General features: G+C 36.1%; 1 protein-coding gene across 1 annotated transcript in view; it reads right to left on the bottom strand.

Moving 5' to 3' along the window:
- TMC1 (transmembrane channel like 1) overlaps nt 1-20,381 on the bottom strand; it is a 57,145-nt gene that overhangs the window by 7,891 nt on the left and 28,873 nt on the right. Inside the window, exons 7-14 of the mRNA XM_063180253.1 lie at nt 18,182-18,288; nt 15,198-15,296; nt 11,482-11,624; nt 8,688-8,832; nt 6,546-6,740; nt 4,416-4,595; nt 4,045-4,197; nt 2,735-2,863 (exon numbers count right to left, since the gene is read on the bottom strand). Of these exons, the coding sequence (XP_063036323.1) occupies nt 2,735-2,863; nt 4,045-4,197; nt 4,416-4,595; nt 6,546-6,740; nt 8,688-8,832; nt 11,482-11,624; nt 15,198-15,296; nt 18,182-18,288 (1,151 nt within the window). The remainder of the gene's footprint in view (nt 1-2,734; nt 2,864-4,044; nt 4,198-4,415; nt 4,596-6,545; nt 6,741-8,687; nt 8,833-11,481; nt 11,625-15,197; nt 15,297-18,181; nt 18,289-20,381) is intronic.

Genomic DNA, 20,381 nt, shown 5'->3' with positions numbered 1-20,381 from the left:
TTACTGAAAATCTTTCCAACATTTGTTCAGAGGCAGGTGTTAATGGAAAATTCAGAATCATTCTGGGTACTGGGTAAATTTTAAAGCAACAATTCAGAAAATTTCCATTGGAGTGGCCTCTGGTTGTCAAAATACTTTGTCCTCCAGTACAGCAGCAGCAGTGAAATTTCATGTGATGAATGTGATTTAATTGATTTAATACCCAATTGAACTCTTGCACTATGTTTCTTTTCTTTTTCATATTCCAGCAATTGCACTTTAGTTTTCCTTTTAACATTGATAGAGGTTGCCAATCATTTTCTTTTATGGATGCCTTATTTCTAGTTTGAGTATTTGATTCTAATTCTTCCATTAGGATTCAGAACTTTAAGAACTTTATGGGGTCTCATTATCTCTTTCTTTGCTGAAGAAAGCCCTGTATCATACATTTTTGTTTCCAGTATGGACACTTAAATACCATAAAAATTGTTTAGTCTTTTATTTCTGAACTAATAATTTGACCCTTCATTCTGGTTTCTCAAATCTTTAATCACTTACTAATCTCTTCTTCTACCTTAATTATTTATTTCTTATTTATTAAAATTTCCAGCTGTAAACACTGGATACACTGAATTTAAGCAACGATTGAAAGGCAACAGATGTTATTCTGTGTCCATATGCACCAGATCAAAACTTCCTGCTAAGAAATTGATGGGTTTCAATGTTTTGTTTTTACCTGAATGTCTGTTTCAAATATATTATTTATCTATTTATAAATATTATTTATCTATTTATACATGGTAACAGGTATCTTGCATGATTCATCACAATGATGGACAAAAAGACCATGAATAATACATACATTCCAGTTATTCATTATATTGATAACCGATAGAAGATAAGAGGGGCATGAGATGCAAAAATAACAATTCCCTTACAGCTGAAACAAGACAAAGTCATTCTACTGAAGTCTTCAATTAAAGCCAGAATTTTGACTTGTACTGTGCTGTGCTGTTGGAATATCTGAAGTTTCTGCACTTTTTCTGTGTAATTTTATGCATATACACACATATATATGTTTACAGTGAGGTGATATATTTATATCACATGTATTTATGAATCTGCTAACATAAGGGGAACAATTAAAGAGATCACTAATATTACACTTGAAAAGCAGTTGACTAAAGAGGTCTTTATAGGTTAGAATATCAAACAAAACATGGAGATATCAATAAGATCATAGAGAATCAAATAATGTATGACTACTTTTTTTAACATAGGTGCTAGCATTAACAGATTAAATAATCTGAAATCCAACTTTTAAACAAATAAAAATAAGGTCTTCCCACACAACATGCAAGTTGATCTCTGGAATTCTTCACTGAAGGACATCTTGATCATCAAAAATATTTTTCTTGTAGCAAAAGGCTTAAAATTAATGGATATATATCCATGGCCACTAACCACAGAGACACAGGTATAGCTAATTCCTAAGGAAGATTTTCAAATGAGCTATTTTCCAGAAATTAAGTGATTTCCAGTTTCAACTTCCACTTCCAGCTGTTGTTTCAGGCAGCTTACTGGACCTGGGGACCACAATGGACCAGAACATTACAGACATTCCTATATACTGCCAAATAAAAATGCCAATTATAAAATGATTTCAGGATCCCCTACAAGCAGATACGTTGTTGCCAATTTTTCTGTTCATGCTAGATTCAAACTCTTTCCATTTCATTTTGATATTGCAACAGTTATTACCTGTTTGACTACAACCTGACTAACTGGTAGTCTTTGTATCCATCCCCACACTAGTCCTGCTGGAAGGTAAAACATAAAAATAATGCTGAAATTTCATGGGAGTCAGCAAGACTGTGATTGCTGCACCAGAAGCAAGAGTTTTTTAACAGAAAACATGACAACTTTCACTTCCTCTGAAAAACGGGGATTTCCCAAGATGCAATTCCTAGCAATGTGAGAAATTTTTACATGTGTGAAAATAAAATTCCGACAAAAGAAGGTGAAAATTGCAACTATGACTGCTTATGTAGAGATACCCTTGATAGTCTTAAATTATGTAGCCTTTTTCTGTACTTCTCAGTAAGTACAAAACAGGCTCCAGGAGTTTCACAAGCTCTGACAATACCATGACTATTACTTAAAAGATTAAAAACAGCATGAGACCCTGAAAGCGTAAGTAGCTGACAAATTTAACTTGGATCAAGTCCGTGTGAGACAGCAAGTCTCAACTCCCATGTGAAGAGTTCTATGCCTGCTTATGTTATGGGCCTTACTAATTTTACATCAGCTAAACTAATTCTAATGAAATACAGATATATCTATGTATCTATAGGTATATATATTTATACATATAATAATACTTCTGGAACAGGATCTTTCATATTTTTCTCCACAAGAACTATGTGCTTTAAGACCCTATCCAATGAATGAGATTATATCCTGTGAAATATTCAAACAGTATATGTGTGGAAAAATGTGTGTTCTTACAAAGAAAATAAAATTTGCTCTTATAAAATAAAATAAATTACAGAAGTCCTAAAGTTACCAAAGTCTAAAGAAGAAGAAAAATATTAAGACATAAGCAAAATGCAAAAAAACTAACACCATGTAGTTCAGGGGTTTTGAAGTTGGTGTATCTAACCAAAGTTAACTCTATAGCATTGAAAGGAAAATGAACTTTGTTACTAAATTGTGAAGTGATGAATAGCAAAGACATTTAAAATCAGATACTTACAAATCCGTACTCCAAATCCCAGCACCAGCAATAATTGAAAAACCTAACAAAGACAGCTCTCAAAAAATCGCCGATTAGAATTGTGATGTATGTTGTCATCATGTCAGAGACTGTCAGGCGCACAAATTCCTGTTAGAGCAATATTCTCTTTTAAGAATACATTTAAGCAATTAATAGTTACAATAATAATTAAATACTGTACTAGATCTTTAATTGTGTTTATCCTGCTCCAACATGGACAACTTTCCTGCATTCATTGATTCTAGCACTGAATGTGCTAGAACTACTGCCCCTCATTTTCTAGAGTGCTTAAACTGCTTTTGACCTCTTTGAGAAGATTAAAAATGAAAAATAAAAAAGTGAATGGCTTCTTTCTCAAAGTGTTTCGATGTCCAGTGGATATGGAGAGAAAGCAAGAAAATCCAAATGCAAATCCTCATATGAGCCTCTACTTTTATTTTAGGCTTTTTATGTTTCACTAAAACCTCCTGTAACAGGCCTTACCCCGACAGCCCAGAAGGCTGTTACTCTCCCTGATATGAAAATAAGGGTAAAATTGTTTCAGTTATGAGCATTTCGTGTTTTAACTTCTTATTCAGCATCATTGAAAATAGAGGGGCTGATTTTTTCTGCCTTTATGGTCCCTGCTAGAGATTTATTCATTTAGGAGGACAGATTGTCAGAGTGGTAGAGAAACAACAAAATTTATTCAATATTGAGTTTGTTGTCATGGACAAATCAACAGCAACGTAGTAGGATCAAATAGAGGAAAAGGGTAGGTTAGAAAACTGTTTAGAAACTGCATTTTAGATTAGTGGGTCATTAAGAATGAGTGTCAAACTGAATCCAACAAAATATTTGAGCAGATTTTCCGCTAAACTTTTATTGTCCTTTGGCATTATTATATTTGGCTAAAGACACAGATGTCTTCTCAAAAGCATACTGTTGTAAGACCTGTCTTACATACATGTCCCTTTTGAGTTACTCCTTTATTTTTTCAAAATTAGTAGACAAGCAAGGCAAAGATGGCATCAGGAAGATGAAAAGAAATTAGGCGATAGAGGAGAGGAGAGGGAAAAAATAAATGCTTTCCATTCTATCAACTAACAGAAAAAAGAATTTCCTCTTAGAGAGCATTCAAAGAAAATAAAATAATTTTTTAAAAAACTTTTAGATCAACAGAAAGTCCCACATCTGCTTCTCCTCACGTTGTCTCACTTGTTAGCCAAAATAAAGAGGATTTAGATATCATATCATGTAAGAGACTGTATGATCTATTTTCAAATCTGAGCTCCAAGCAGCTACATTACCTGTCCTACCATTGTTTCCCAACACGGTCCTCTGGGGACATCAGCAGGATCCACCTGTATTGGAGGAGCAGTTGAATTCTCTGGAATAGTACCATTGTACAGACTGGCTTCCCATATTGTCATGTTGTATTTGACTATCTTTTCTTCTTCCAGCTAAGTTAAGAAATAAATTGGGGGAAAAGAATCAACATGAGCTTGTTACCAGCCCTCAAGATTGTCTATCCCAAAATTCCCATTGCTAACTTAGGTAAATGTAATTTGCAGAACAGAAATAAAAGAATGCCTTTCACTGATGTGTCTGTGGCTGACTGGAGTGCTTCAGTGTTGCCCAGCAACCTGTCAAACATAGTGAAGGGAAGAAAATATCTTGCCTTGAGGTTGATTTCATCCATTAGGGCAATAATGAAAGTGTAGAGATTGCCAAGGAAAAGAGCAAAGATTCTTCCCAGCTGCCATCTGAGAGCTATTCGAGGGTGGTAATTTTCCAGAGAACTGATTACATCAAATAAAGTTGGACAGAACATTCCTAAAAGTGACATAACCGTGTTCACCTGAGGAGGGGGAAAAAAGTTTACAATGAAATGTTAGAGACAAATTATTCTATTAATTCTGATTTGGGTAAAAAATATATTTCCATTACTACTTTTTATTTGGTATTTGATTTAATAAAAACCAAAATCCACTCTGAGTATCACAAGTTGATGAAATCCACACACAGTCCCAGTCTGCCTCTTTCCACTAATTCCCTATTCCATGACTCACTAGACAATTGTATCTGAACTGTGTTCTGACAGAACTAGGAACTGCTGATATGGAGAGGGAGATAACAAAATTTACAACATTAAAGAGAGAGAAGGAGAGTCAGAGAGAAAAATGTCTTTTCCACAAATTCATCAGCATCCCGCTATTTTGCTGTGAACTTCAGGAACACATGGCAAAAAATATATTTACTCAGGATTTCTCCATCACATATAAACTGTGTTCAATTCCTTAGTGACTCTAGTGTAATGAAATTTTCTACAAAAGCAGATTAATACTTTCATGAAGACTTTAAATTTTTAGAGCTTGCTTCTTCCTTGTACATAGGAACTGCACTTTTTTTAAACTTAAAATTTTACATTAGGTGTTGAGGTTTTTTTCTGATCAAATCCTCAATTCATATATTAATGATGCAAATATAAGAAAATTCCATCTATAGAATAAGAAAAATGTGTGGATTTCACCCAGAAGCGAAATATATCTATGCAATTAAAATATTAATATCCAATCAAGGGCAATGTTTCGTACTCACAAATATGTTAATTACCTGTCAATAGGAAAAAATTTTAGCCAAATAATGTCAGTATTGTTTTATCCACTCTGCTTTAGAGACACTGCTCCAGATCTTAGTTCTGTCACCTTAGAAGCATATTTTTATTACAGAAACAAAAGCAAAACTATGAACATAAAGACAAATGTTACCTACTTTCCAGATTACAGCATAAACAAATATATAACAGCCTTTGGTAGCCCAGCTCCTGTTAGTACAAATCTGTTACCACACCTTTAAACTGAGAGAAAGCTGAATTCCTCCAAGCTCTATTGTCTCAGAGCTTGTGTTGCCTTAAATCAAGTTTTGTACACAATTTTTTCTTTCCTATCAAAATAAAATGTGATAACAACTAAATTAATCCACTCTCAACAGTCCTATTTCTCTGGATTCCAGAAGGGGATTATTTGATATTTTAATGTTACTTTCGCAGTCAGGCTTTGGTGTTGAAAATTCTGGATTGGTTTTCCTTGTTCCATCATCACCCATCTCACCAGCTTTGTGAGGCTAACACCTTTTTGCCTTACTTTAAGTCAGGAATGCACTTTACACTCCAGCTCAGAAGATAATCTTGAAGTAACAAACTAGTTTTACAACACACACAGTAGCATTTTTGCTAACAAAGTAAAACCTTCCCAGGTTTTCAAACAGCACGCTGCTGTAGCAAATAAAATCACCATCTTCACTATATACCCCTATCAGCTGGGTGCATCTGCTTTTGAGGAAAGCATTAGGCACAGAAAAAATTTGCATGGGACACTAGGACAGGGCAAGTGGAACTGGAAGGCATTAGCTTCAACCTGTTGCTACACTGCAGAGTTGTACCCATGAAGTCCCAAATAACTTCCTCTGTGCCCACAGATCAATCAGTCCATTTGGGCCAGTCTCAGGAGAAAAGCAAGAAGAGAGTGGATTCCTTGAAGAGACCTCATGAATCCATAAAGTGTCTGGAAGACAATCCTAAGAGCATTGAGGAGGAAATATAAAGGCCTCAAATGAGCTAAAGGTAAATACTGAGGGATATTTGAAAGAAGTGAAGTAGAAATTTTATGGAAGCAGAGAGACATAAGCAATTCTTATGTTAGACATTTCCCACCCACAGAGAGTATTTAAACTACTGGGGGAAAAAAGGCAACATGCAAAGCAGAAGAACACAATTTCAAACCACATCTATTATAGAAATAGCACGAACTTCATTTCTTTCCCACCACCCGTAGTTCTCCAGACCTTCCAAGGCAAATTGCTGGGATCTTCTGACAACAAAAAAGATGAGGTAGCCACTTCCAGCAAGTGTGCATAGGGCTAAGAAGTTGGCAAGAACCCTTAAGAATCGAGTCAAATGAATATTTTCTTCTTTTCGGCTCTCCTGCTCCTCCACAATTGCTTCCTGCACTTGTTAGAAAGAAAAGAATATTATCAATACTTTATTGGTCAAGTCCCCACATGGCTTCAATTGTTAGAAGTCAGTTAAATTAATTACAAATATGCAAATGGACATCTGGGCGTCATGTTTTGAGATGAATGTGTATTGTCTCATAAAATCCTGTTCAGGTCCTGGAAGATTCTGGAGTTTTGCCTGGGTTTCCTTTGCCCCTGTTGAGTGTGCCCACAATGAGTCTGGTTACACTTGTACTCACACTTTTACATGGTGTCAAAAAACCTAGCACATTCTTTCAGCTTGCAAGGTCAAATGAGGTTGAGTGATACAGCAGGATAAATGTCTGTCAGAAAAGGAAATGTCATGTTTTTGAAATGCACATTTGTGAGAAAAGAGGAAAATGTTTTACTCCGAAAGTCAGCAACTCAGAAAGAATGAAAAGATGTGGGAATCCCCCAAAAAACTGGACAGTGCAGAGCTTCAGATTGCGCAACAAAATGTTTGCCCCACATTTACCCTTGATCATAATTGATAAATATTAAGACTCTAAGGCAACTATAATGCCCAGTTTTTACTCTTGCCAGGTGAAAGAGCTTTTGGTCTGGAGTGTCCTCATGAAAGGAAGTTTTGTTACAGCTTCTGACTTCATTTAGAGATCTGTTGCTCAGAGGGGAAGATGATTGGCACTGTAATAATTGCCTTTCATGGCCCTGCTCCTTTTACAGCATGTGTTTGTGACATAAATGACAGGAGACTGCAACAGCTTTCAAACAAAACTCCCACGACCTCACCCAAGCCAAGATTTCATCCTTTCTCTCTGAGGTTCCTTGCTTGTTTGCAACAATTACAGTAAATCTCCCTGAGTTTATTTCTCAAAATTAAGCCTTTTTCTCAACAGATTTGTATTCTTTCCCAAATAGCTTTCAGCATCTGCTCTAATTTGGCAGGCAGGCAAGCTCAAGATTCAGCAATTTCAATGAGTATTTCTCCCGAACTTGCTTTCTTGGAATCTTCTCTCGATTGCTTACACTTGAGGGCAGTTCTCTGCTATGCCTGCAGCTGAGGGGGCAGGCAGGGTGAAGGGGATGTGCTGGCTGTGGCACTGCTGTGGACAGGAAGAGTGCAGCTGAGCAGAGCAGCCAGTGCTGCAGTGTCACACTTGTCAGTGCCAGCCTGGCACCTTCTTCATTGTCTCACAACACTACACCTGTTGTTCCCCGTACATTACATTGAAAATTAAATCTTCTTTTGCATGCTACACTGGTGTGCCCCAGCCACCCCACAGCACAACATATTCATTAGCATTCAATGTATAGAATATATCCCCTCCACTGTTTTCACAGCCCTGCATCTTACATCTTGCCCCAGATTCCTTACACAACTACTCTTGAAATCAATATACCCTATACACTGGAAAGAGGCCAGTGTATTGCATTGCATATTGGGCTATATTTTATAATTAATTTGAAACTAAGACTTTTTTTACCTAAAAGCAAGTAGAAACTCAAAATTCTGAGGTCAGTTCTTCTGATAAATAGCCCTATACAGATTATTCTATTATTTGTCTTATATTTCTTCTCTGTAACAAGAGAAGTTGACAATATGAGGTTCCCAAAAGGGGAGCAACATTTTGAAAAAAGTTTTTCAGACGAATACCATAGAAACTGGAAGCCATCAGAGATGAGAAAAAAGAAAATATTATTTTTACAGTAGAATTCGTTTTCTAAAACTGGTACCGTCAGCAGAGACAACACAAAAGATGCTAGTGTTATTTTTTTCACAATTACAAAGAAAAAAATCTGATGGCAAGACATAGAGATCGAGAAGGGTGTACAGATGCCAATTTGAGTATGTTTCTGAGCCTCAGCACATCTTACTCTTGACCTTAATTCCACCTGATTCACACCAGTGTGAAAGCCAAATTGTATTGCCTCTCCTTAGGAAACTCTGTTTTACCTTAAAGCTTGTTGTGATGGAGGCAAACTTATTATCCGCTGTCTCAGGATTGCCAATCAGGTAGTCCCAGCTTGTGAACATTTTCCAGCTGAAATTAAAACTAGTATCATCCCCACCACCATCATCATTTGCATTCTTTGCCATTCTACAGAAAACACAAAGACACAGGAAGACCTTGTTAGCACTAGTTCTGCTTTGTGGGCATGACTTTTAAATGATTCCTAATTTTTAACTTTTTTCCTGGAAAAACTCTATGTCATTCTTACTGTCAGTTATGCTTTACTAAATCTTCTTTTCTGAAACAAGTGAGCAATATGGAGATTTTAATGTTTAGACACTTTATGAGCTCACCACAAACATTTTGATGAGAAAGAATGAATGTATTTCATTAACCTCTCAGAGAAACTCTGCTGGATAAGAAGCTTAATAAAAAAACAATATTGAGAACATCTCTTGAATAGAAAGGTGCAGAGCGTCCTGAATTGCAATAGACTTTATCAGAGAGTTTGCAAATGGAAAAAGAAGAAAAATGCAATAAGCAAAATATTGTAAAACAAATAAAATCAATGCATGAATAAAGAAAAACATATAACAAAGAATATAAGAAATATTCTAAAATAACAAGACAGAGAAAAAAGTGGTTTTAACATATAAAATAGCACTCAAGCAATGATCTTCCCTATCATCTCCGATGCATTTATTAAAATATTTTTTACAGTGTCCAGAAACATCAGATTATTTCTTCAGAGAAGTATTTCTCAAGACTAAACTTAATCTTGTCTTCAAAGCTCACTGTTATAAAGAAGTTCCGTTAATGTAAAAACCATAGTATTTCTCTGCATACTTTGTCACATAATTCAAGAAGTCATTAAACACAAGGACAGAGTGTGCTGATAAGATACACATAACTTAGTTGTCAGTATTTCTGGTCAGGAAAATGTAAAACTTATTTTAAATCCTAATAATCCACCACAGCTATGCTATTAATAATAATGCATTCTATGTACTACATTGTACATATAGTGCATTACTATTATTATTATTATTATTATTATTATTATTATTATTATTATTATTATTATTATTATTATTATTATTATTGTTGTTGTTGTTGTTGTTGTTGTTGTTGTTGTTATTATCATTATCATTATTTAATTAATTAGTTAATATTAATTAATAATTAATACTTTGTTATTAATATTAATACTACTATGTATAATAATACTGCTATGTGCTACTGTGTACTAGTGAACTTTTTCAAGTTCAGTAAAATATATGCTCTGAAATCTAGATTGAGAATAGTAAGATACAGAAAATCTCTCTGAGATGCCAAGAATCAGTACCAAGGTTGGTCTTACCCATAAGAGTCAGACATCACAAAAGGTTCTTGATAAAGTCTGCCCTGCTTCTGATTTACAGGCTACAGCATTTCCTTCTCAAGAGTTTCTAATGAAATTTTGAACATTGTGGTAAGAATATAATTTCTTTGCGATCACAAATGTTTCAGTTTCATTTTATACACTACAAGAGTTGAAGAGTGGAGCCCTACATCTAAATATTTCCCCTAAATAAAATAATAGTGCTTATAGTCCTCACTATCTCTTTCACATAAACTTTTCTCTGTTCTCAGTCAACAACAGAGAAATGATACCACCTCCTGCTACATTGCTTTTACTTTCTGTGCTCACTGTGCTTATTTCTGGAGAAACAGAAAAGAGCAGAAGATGACAAGAACTCTCATATGACTAACTAAATATTGGTCATCATTAGTGCCATATGGACAGATGGAAAATTAGCACATACAATGTAATTTTTTTTCTTAAGGATATTCCTTTGTTTTGACCTACAGGGTTTTCCTGCTATCAGGATTATTTTTTTGTCTGAGTGAGAGTCATTGAAATAAAATTGTCTGAGACTAAGACGTTTTTATCTTGGTAGTTGTTTTATCAAAAATATTTGAAAACCTATTTTTGAACTAAATCAATTGCTGTTTTATTGTACTAGTTTATTTCCTCTCCAAAAATACCTATATATGACTGAAGACATTTTTTTTCTCAAATTATTTTTCTCAAAGGAAGCCAATTTGAAAATAGAACATGAATTAATCTAGTGCTCATGCAAGTGAAAAATACTGGCTAGAGAACAAAACAATGGAAGTACACTAACTGCATTTTTCTCTATGTTTAAAAATGTCTTTGAATCTTGAACTGCAAGCTTCTTATTTTTTTCACAACAGGCTTTTTATAAAATCACTGGTAGACGTGTACTACTGTGTTAGGTGGTCATCTTGCTTGAACCAAGGGTATTAAAGATTACATTAACTGGCAGCATTTACTATGGAGTGTGAGCTACATGCAGAATTATTTGCCATATGCTTCTTCATTGTGTTCTTCCTTCATAAAAGATTTTAAAGTCCCACTGAAGGTAGAATTACGGAATTTCCTGGATTTTAGCTGAAAATCTACTGGATGCCAAGTATTATAAAAAGATGGGCTGACAGATTTTTTCCTCACTGTATGCATTCATTTTTAATTTTGAAGTTCAGGAGAGAACTGTTTTGTTATTTCAGTAGAGATTTATTCACACTTGCACAACGCTGTAACAGAACTTCTGGTGCAGAATAGATAAAAAAATAGAGGTTAAACATGTCTTACAGAACTTTGACCTTGCACTTGGTCTAGCATTGTCCTGTACTTGGAATTACTGCATTTTTTAAAAAGACAGTCTCCAGGGTCAACAGTGGAATTACCTGCCTTTTTGAATGTACTTTTTTCCACAGCCAAGGAGAACTTACGTTCGAGTGACAATCATAAAGCTATAGCCGATAGACCCAACTCCAACAAGGAAATATGAAAGAGGCATCCTGAACTTGAGCCACCCGATTGTCCTCTGGTTATTGTAATAACCATAAAAGAGTACAGAATACTGTGCAAAGCCCTGAAAAGTCAGAAAAGAAATTATAATGTTACTTTGTTATACTTTTATATATAATGCATATAATCAGTAAGTGTGTCAATAGCAATATACTAAAACATTCATTTCAGTGAATTCAAATTAGTTGCAAATATCACTATAATAAAGCTCACAGGATAGGAACAGAGTACCTTTATTTTAAAAAGACATAGGATATTTCATAGCAACTTCAAAATCCTTTAGAACTGGTCATTAACAATCCCTCTACAATTTAATGAGTCAAAACTTCATCATCAACATACTTCTTGTGAAGAAAGAAACACACTGTCTTACAAAAAATGTTTTTCAGATTACTTGCAGATAAAATCCCATCTTTTTAACTTCATTTTCACCTTTCTAAAAATTTGCCTAAATTTGATATGAAAATCTGATATGCCTTCTTTGTCTAATAACAGTTGTCTGCTGTTCATTGGGTGATCATTCAGTATATATGATAACCAACAGGTAGGGGCATTTTATAGGAGATTATTCAGTATGTAATTATTTTGCACACTTAAACTCGATTCTAGGGCTGTAAAAAATGCAATATTAGGTCACTATCTTTCTCTGCAATTCAAAGTCTCTCTTCTTTTCTAAATATCATAATATGAATTTCCCTCTCTTCTACGGGTCAGACAGATGATTTTTCTAAATTTCAACAGTTCATTATTGACTGTAAGAAATTGCTGGTGTCTGCATGGATCAAATAGTTAAATCTTCCTGGTAATTCTCAGGTTAGTGCAAGAACTGATCTCTTAGAAGAAGGCCAAAAGCACAGCCTTTACCAGGACAGCTCAGTGCATGCACAACAGTGGCAAACCTCCAGCTGGGTGTAAGAATTCCAAGTGCAATATATAGCATTTCACCGCAAAGTTGGGGGATAAACCATGCATAATTTTGACAGTAATACAGTAATAGGAAGGGTTGGTGAATTAAAAAACCATTTGCTACCCTTGTTATTCAGTTGCCTACTTTCCTTAAAATTAGTAACATCTTTCTCTTTTATTTTTTCAAAACATGCACTTGATTTATTGAAGCTTTTCCTATACATGAAATGAGTCTCAGGCTTATTTGAAAATGAGTCTCAGGCTTATTTGAAAAACCTAATTCACAATTCTAAGATGAAAATTAAATATTAATATATGGCACACATAAATATTATTCAAAATATCTTGATCCACATATCTCATTTTTCTTCATCTCTGACTAGATTTGAGAGATGTGCTTATGCATGAGGGATAAAAATATGCTCATCTCTAATAAGGCAAGTATTCTAATGGAGCACATTTCTTGCTAAGTAGTAGTAAACCATCTACACCGGTCAGGACACATTCAAATTCAATAGTATGTATATTGCATATTTTTGGTCACCTATAGCATCCTATAATTCCATTTTAGCCCAGGTTTCAATACAGCCTAATGCACTCTGGAAAACCTTTTGGATCCCCAAAATCATTAAAATGCCTTTTTAGTCTCTGTGCTCTGCAAGTCAGGGGTAATTCCTGCACTGTGTATCATTCAGTTTGTTGATTCCACAGCACTTCAAGGTAAGATTAGAAATAACTTCAATTCTGTAGAAGTGTGCGTGGAAGATGTCTTTCACTCCTTTCTTGAGCCTAACATAAAAGACTACTGGTGGAATGTGTTATTGCAATAAAACTTGACACTCTAATATTTTATGACTGGATTATAATCTGAAAACTATATGTGCAAATCGAATTCCAAGTAGAATATATCACAATCCAAATATGCTTCCCTTTGCCATGTCAGTAATGTGAATTGAGCACAAGAGAAAGCAGAATGGGCATGTTGACCGCATATTTTCTTGTCTTAGAGAGTGGTTATGTGTTATGATCCATTTATAAACAGATGTCTCTGCCCAAAATAAGGTGACCATAAGAGACCATACTCTGAATTCAACAGCACAGATTTTAGTTAATGGTAAGTGTGAGGGGGAGAGAGACACACAGAGAGAGAAAGAAATGGGAGTGAGAGGGTGTAAGAGACAGAGAGAGAGAAAGAGGAATGGAGAGACAGAGAGATTGAGTAGAAAGGTAAAGATATCACTATCACCACATGGAGTCATGTGGCACCCTGCCAGTCCTTTTTCACCCTAGTCTTCTCAGTGGAGGAGTCCCAAGACATTCTTCTGTGGTATCCCCTTTATACAGTCCAAGTTCCAAGTGTCCACGAGTTTCGCATAACTTGGGATGGCATGTGGATAAACACTTGCTTCCTTTCTCACTGTTTGCCACAGTGGGAATTTTTGTCCAGATGCTAACCAAACCTTTACCTCCCTTAGGCCTGCAGCATCTGTGCTCATCTCAGGTTCCATTATGTTGGTTTATCTAGTGGGGACAGTGTTTTCTGCTGCATTTTTTAATACCCTTATGTAGGGCTTGGAGTTCTTGGATTTTGTTGGAGTTTTGTTTAGGAGAAAATATTGATCAGTGATGTGTGATCATTTATTTCTAAATTACCTGGTAGCATACAAGTGTTGCTAGCAGATGAAAGGTACTATTTCCTGTGCTGTTTAAAGCACAGAGATGACAAGACACAGATGTCATTGTCTTCAGGGAATATTTGACAATCTGACATGCCTCAAAAATTTTTTTTCCCCTCAATCTTTCAGGGGATCCATCTCTTTCATTGTCTAATTCCATGTTTATTATGTTTGCATTTGCTCCTTTTGTTAACTGCTACATTGTTACTTATTGTATTTTCTTCTTCACACCCGTCAGTTCATTTCTGACAATTATTAAAAATGTTTCCTGTTTTTCCACCATGCCTTCATCCATCTTCTTTGGAACACATTTATTTTACAAGCTTTGTTCTGATATTCTGTATAAAGCTCTTCTAGCCTATTCTCTTGGCAAAATCTTCAAGTTGCTGTAATTCCTTTTTTGTCCAATATTTCCGTGATATTTTTCTTTCTCATTTTATAATTTCAGCATCATTATCTAACTCACTAGTCACATGTTTAGATTTATTTTTACTGTCACTCAAAAACACAACCTCTAGTGCACAAGATTAAATGAAGTTTTAAGAAGTAGTCACTGCAAAATGTTATATACATATGTTTTTAAAAAGAGCTTCCAATGCTTTTTTATCCAAGGAGAATCCATCATTGGCATTGTATGCAATCAAAGGGATAAAATATGTGGAATTCACTATTATTTTTAATGTATTTTCTTTTTTCCCTAATTCATATTGCATTTTAAAATTCAGAATCTTAATTATATAAAAGCAGAAGACCAAATTCACACTTCAGAAATGGAAACCCATTACCCCAGAACGACAAACCAGCTTTGAGATATTTCCCCCCGTGTCTTTGGATTGCTACATATACTGAGACATACTTGTGTATATCAAGCTTCATTATGTGTTTTGTCTGAAAGAAACCTCAATACAGAGAGCTTGTGAAAAAAAATATGAAAAATAATTTTCTTGTGAATTATCTCCTGAAATACTTCATATTAAATAACTGAGCATTAAATAATGAAGTAATTGTGAATAAAAGTCCTGTGGCTATGCAATATTTGAAGATCATGCACTTACACTAAAATCCCAGAGGGTAGCAAAATTCATAGCAGTTGCTTCTTCAGCTCTTGGGACAGTTTTTCTAGGCAAAGAGCCATATGGCTTACCCATCAAAGCCTGAAACCAAAAAATGACAGTCATTTATATTTTAAAGAAAAATAGCAGCAAAGGAAAGGACAGTAAGTTGTCATTTCTTTGAAAGACTGGTTTTATGTTCCTAAACTCCCTAATGAGAAAATCCTACTTCTACAATTCCTTTCACTGCTCCTCACGTTACTGATTGCAACTGTGCTTAGCATATGCATTCAGAGATGTGTTCTAAATTTAAGGTTCCACTAGTATCAATGGATTGCTAACAGTGCCTCTTACATTCAAAGGCAAGAGAGAAGTGCATCCATATTTCTCTGAGTGGTGTTTATCTTACAAAGACCAAAATTTTAATTTTTCTTGCATTATGGATTTTATTGGGATATTTCAAATGAAAAGTATGGGAAGATGCTAGGGAATCAGTTTTTGGATTCTGAAATTTTCCTTCCTTTTGCCAAGATGCTTGTTCAGGCACAGTATATCTCCTCCCTATAAGGGGTCCTTTCAAAGCTCACCCTGAAAACTATTGGACATTTATTCTGTTTTGGCTTCTAAGGAAGATCACAAAATGATGATGCAAGTATATGCTGAGTTGAAGTGGACCCAAAAAGATTATCAAGTCTAACTCCTGGCCCTGCAAAAGATCATCTCAAAGAGTCACATCATGTGCCTGAAAGTACTTTCCAAAACTTATTGAATCCTGTGACACTTGGAGCTGTGACCATTTCTATGGGGAGCCTGTTCCAGTGCCCAGCCATCCTCTGGATGAAGAATCTTTTTCTGATATGTAACCTAAACCTCACCTGACACAACTTCAGGCCATTCCCAAGGGCCCTGTCACTGTCACCACAGAGCAGTTCTGCCCCTCCTCTTCCCCTCATGAGGAAGTCGTAGATTGCGATGAAGTCTCTCCTTAATCTTTTCTTCTTCAGGCTGAGCTCACCAAGTGACTTCACCTGCTTCTCATACAGCTTCCCCTGGATGCCCTTTGTGATCCTTTGGATACTCTCCAACAGCTCAATGTCTGTTTTATATTATTGCATCCAAAACTGCCTCCAGCACTCGAGGTGAGGCTGCCCCAGAGCAGAGCAGGACAATCCCTCCCTTGCCTGGTTGTCCGTCTGTGCCTGATGCCCCCCAGGACACGCTTGGCCCTCCCGGCTGCCAGGGCACTGCTGGCTCATGGTCAACTTGTCACTGACCAGGACCCCCAGGTCCCTTTCCATGCTGCTGCTTTCCAGCATCTCATTCCCCAGTCTGACCATGCATGGAGGTTTGCCCCACCCCAGTGCAGAATCTGGCACTTTCCCTTGTTGGACTTCAAATGGTTGGTGATTTCTCATTTCAGTAGTTTGCTGAGATCTCCCTGCAGGGCTTCTCTGCCTTCAAGGGAGTCAACAGGTCTTCTCAGTTTTGGATCATCTGTGAACTTGTTTAGTATCCCTTCTACTCCTGATTTCTTTAAGGAGATGTTGAAGATCAGAGGGCCAAGAATGCAGCCCTGTGGAACCCCACTGGTGACAGGTCACCTGTCTGATGTCCCCCCATTCACTATCACCCTTTTGTCAAACCCCTGAGCCAGTTGCTCACCCACTCCATTATGTGTTTATCCAGCTGTGTGCTGCACACTTTATCCTGGAGGGAAAGACACTATTGAAAGCTTTTCTGAAGTCCAAAAAGAGTGCATCCACTGGCTTCCCTTGATCAACTGTCTGAGTTACTTTTTCATAAAAGGATCATCATTTTGAAGAGCAGGACTTTCCTCTTATGAAGCCGTGTTGGCATTGAACAGCCACATTGTTCTTCAGGTGTTTTTCAATACCTCACAGAAAAAAACTTCCTCTTAACTTTACCAGGCGCTGAAGTGAGACTGACAGGCCTGTATTTTTCAGGGTTCTCCTTCTTGCCCTTCTTGAAAATCGGAACACTTGCCAGCATCCAGTCAGCTAGGACATCTCCTAACTCCCAAAACCACTCAAAAATCATTCAGAGATGTTTTTGCAATGACATCAGATCATGAATCTCATCTAACCCTATAAATTGGTAGACATCTACCTGGAGGGATCATGCTACTGAAATGCTGGGCCGGGAAGTTGTTGGAAATTCCTATCTCTTTCTTATCTGCCTTCTACAAAATGAGAAAGATAAGAGGAATATGGGATATTAAAATCTGGGAGATGGCACAATAATTTTGCTTCCATAAAAGCCCTGCTTTTAGAAGGGCAAAATGATGGCTCAAAGAAACCATCTTTGAATTTCTTTGGAAGTATTACAAAGAATAGGAAGTATTACATTTCATAGAAGTAATTTATATCTGAGTCCAATATCTGCTCTATGTACCACTCTTAAAAGAGATGTTGCACAGTGTGAAATATGAGAGGTCTCTCATGACTTTATAACCCTGTTATGCCTTACCAACATGTGAGTGTTACATCTGGAAGGATCCTCTGAGCCTCATGAGGATGCATCTTTCTATTGCAATTCACATTTAGACAAAATAGTCCCCCTGGAGTTTTTTTAGTCTCAGTTCCTCTACTTTGTTATGCACAGAACCACCAAAACCAAACAACCAAACAAAAAAAACCAAATAAACAAACAAACAAACAAATAAATCCACTTCCCCAGACAGCAAAGAACCCCCATATCTATGTCATCCCAGACTTCAAAAACCATTTCAGAAGACAACTCTAAATATATTTTTACATTTTCCCATCCTGTTTAATTCAAGACATCTCTCTGTAGAGACAACTGTCCACAAAGGAAGCCCTTTTTTACAGGCTTAGTAAAGTCTAATTCTTGCAAATGGAGCATAAAGAGACTATAAAAACATTTTAAAAGCTGCAGCCCTATAAAATCTCACTGCAAAGATATAAATCCTTATGGCAATCCTCAAAGATAATTTAAAAGACTCCCACCTCAGGCACCATTACAAGACCACAGGTCAATCCAAAGAGAATCATATTTATTCCATACATCCAACGCAAGAATATGAAATAAGATGCTACTGATGAACCAAAGTGACCTGTGAAAACATGAGATGAGATTAAAAGGCAGATAAGCTGGTCTTTTGAAGTTATTTTATCTAAGGATGCACAAAACTTATTAAAAAAAAGTAAAATCAAGAGAGGGTTTTACACATTTGATAGATTCAAATTTTAATTAATTTAAAATTCTAATTAATTCTAAATTTAATTTATTTTAATTTTTTCTTTATTACCATACTTCTAATAAATTTTTGCATATTGCATACTAGATGTCCTGAGATGGCTGAAAAAACAAGAACAACAATATAAAACTATAGTTAAATAGACTTTCTAGGGTCATGTAAAAGCTGTGATGCTTGCTATTATTAAGTAATCTCTAGAAGTATCTTTCAATTTTTATTTTTTTCCTGTCTGATGTGGATTTTAAGCATTCTTGACATACTAAACCAGAACCAGCCCAGTTTTAATGGGAAGCAGTGCAGAATTAGCCAGCAAGGAAAGTCTTTCCAAGATGATAAAACACTTGTCAGTGCTGTTATAAGAGTGCTGACCAGATTTTTTTCACTAGAGATTAAAAACATTATCTGCAAGTGTTACTACCCTTTCCTTCTCTTATCTTCTGTTTATGTGCTCCATCTGTAGCCAGGTGTGCAGGCAGTCCCATCTCTAGGTGAAGTATTTGACCTGAGACACCCCTGACCCAGACCTGTGCACAGATTACAGGCTGGGGGGGAAGCACTGAGAACCAAAAGCCTGTTTTTACCCATGCTCTGCAAGTCAGGCCAAACAAAAAATAAAAGCTCAGATTCAACCCCAGCTTGCTTTAACACAGTTATGCTGACTACAGGAGAGCTGTCAGTTAGAAAAGTACTAGGTTTCAGTTCTATTGCCATTCATTTTCACAGGAAAAATTGACCTTTCAATAGGTTTTTCATACAGTCTAGTTTGGCAGCATGGAGGACGCTGATAGCAAATGAAAAGTAAATCTCTCTGTTCAGAGACACTTATTTATATCATTATTTCCAAACTCTTTTTCAGACATGTAACACATCCTTTCAGTCTGTAATATGAAATTAATATATCTTGTGTTAATTGGGATGCATATATTCTTATATGCTTATATTACTTTAACAGCTCAGTTGGTAGAAAATTTAATACACTTAAATAGGTATAATCCCAAAATATAAAAAGAGGCTAACTAAGAGACATTTATCACAGCTGTAGGAAGGAGCAAGCCATTCTGTCAAGGATTTCAGTATTTTGAATCTGCTTTATTCACGGTTCAGAATTAGACCATCATATTGTAATTTTGTGTGAAGTGGCCAATCTCAGCAGTGACCAACATATTGGGAAGTCTGGGGAAAGGTATAAATCAAGAGACTTTGAGATAGCTTATCTGGTTGTGAGATGCAGATTACCCAATCATAACCAAACTATAGCCCTTGGGGGATATTATTGACTCAAAAAATACAGTGCAGGAAATTATGAAAATTTCTGATTTCAGGTTACTTTTGTAGACCTCTCCATGCCCCATTATTTCTTGTGCTCAAATCCTAATATCTCTATTGTATTGGGAATACCTTCTTTTCATGCACTGAGTTACAGTACTTGTATCAGTTACCCTGATGAAACCTCTGCTATGCATCCATTTGGAACATTTACAGTGAGGTAATGGGTTGGAGTACCTGCATCAGTATAGTTAATGCGAGCCAATGCAGAGACCACTCATGTGCTTTATTCTTTTTCACCAATCAGGCAAGCAAAGACACCTCTGGTAAGTAAAAAGCTTAACTATGGATGAGGACAATTTAGCCATGACTGCCCTCAGCTGCATTTTCAGAGTGGGCAGGTCCCAACAGGGGCCTGCAACAGGGAACACAGAAAATATCACAAATGGACGGCACTACCTGTGAACAAAACCAGCCCAAGTTTCACCAGTATTTTTAATCCACTCTAAGGTGCAAGATGTTCTGTGTATGAATGAAATAGTTCTAAGTAGTCTTTAGCCATCATTTTCTGCACCCACAGTCTCACCACACAAGGAATAGGCATGAAGATTGGTGTGTATTTTATAAATTTCATCAGTGGAATAGGAGTTGCCCTGTCCTAACACCCTGTCCCAACACAGGTC

Source organism: Melospiza melodia, chromosome Z (genome assembly GCF_035770615.1).
Source record: "Melospiza melodia melodia isolate bMelMel2 chromosome Z, bMelMel2.pri, whole genome shotgun sequence".
NCBI classification, from domain to species: Eukaryota; Metazoa; Chordata; class Aves; order Passeriformes; family Passerellidae; genus Melospiza; species Melospiza melodia.
This window is presented reverse-complemented; position numbering and strand designations above follow the sequence as displayed.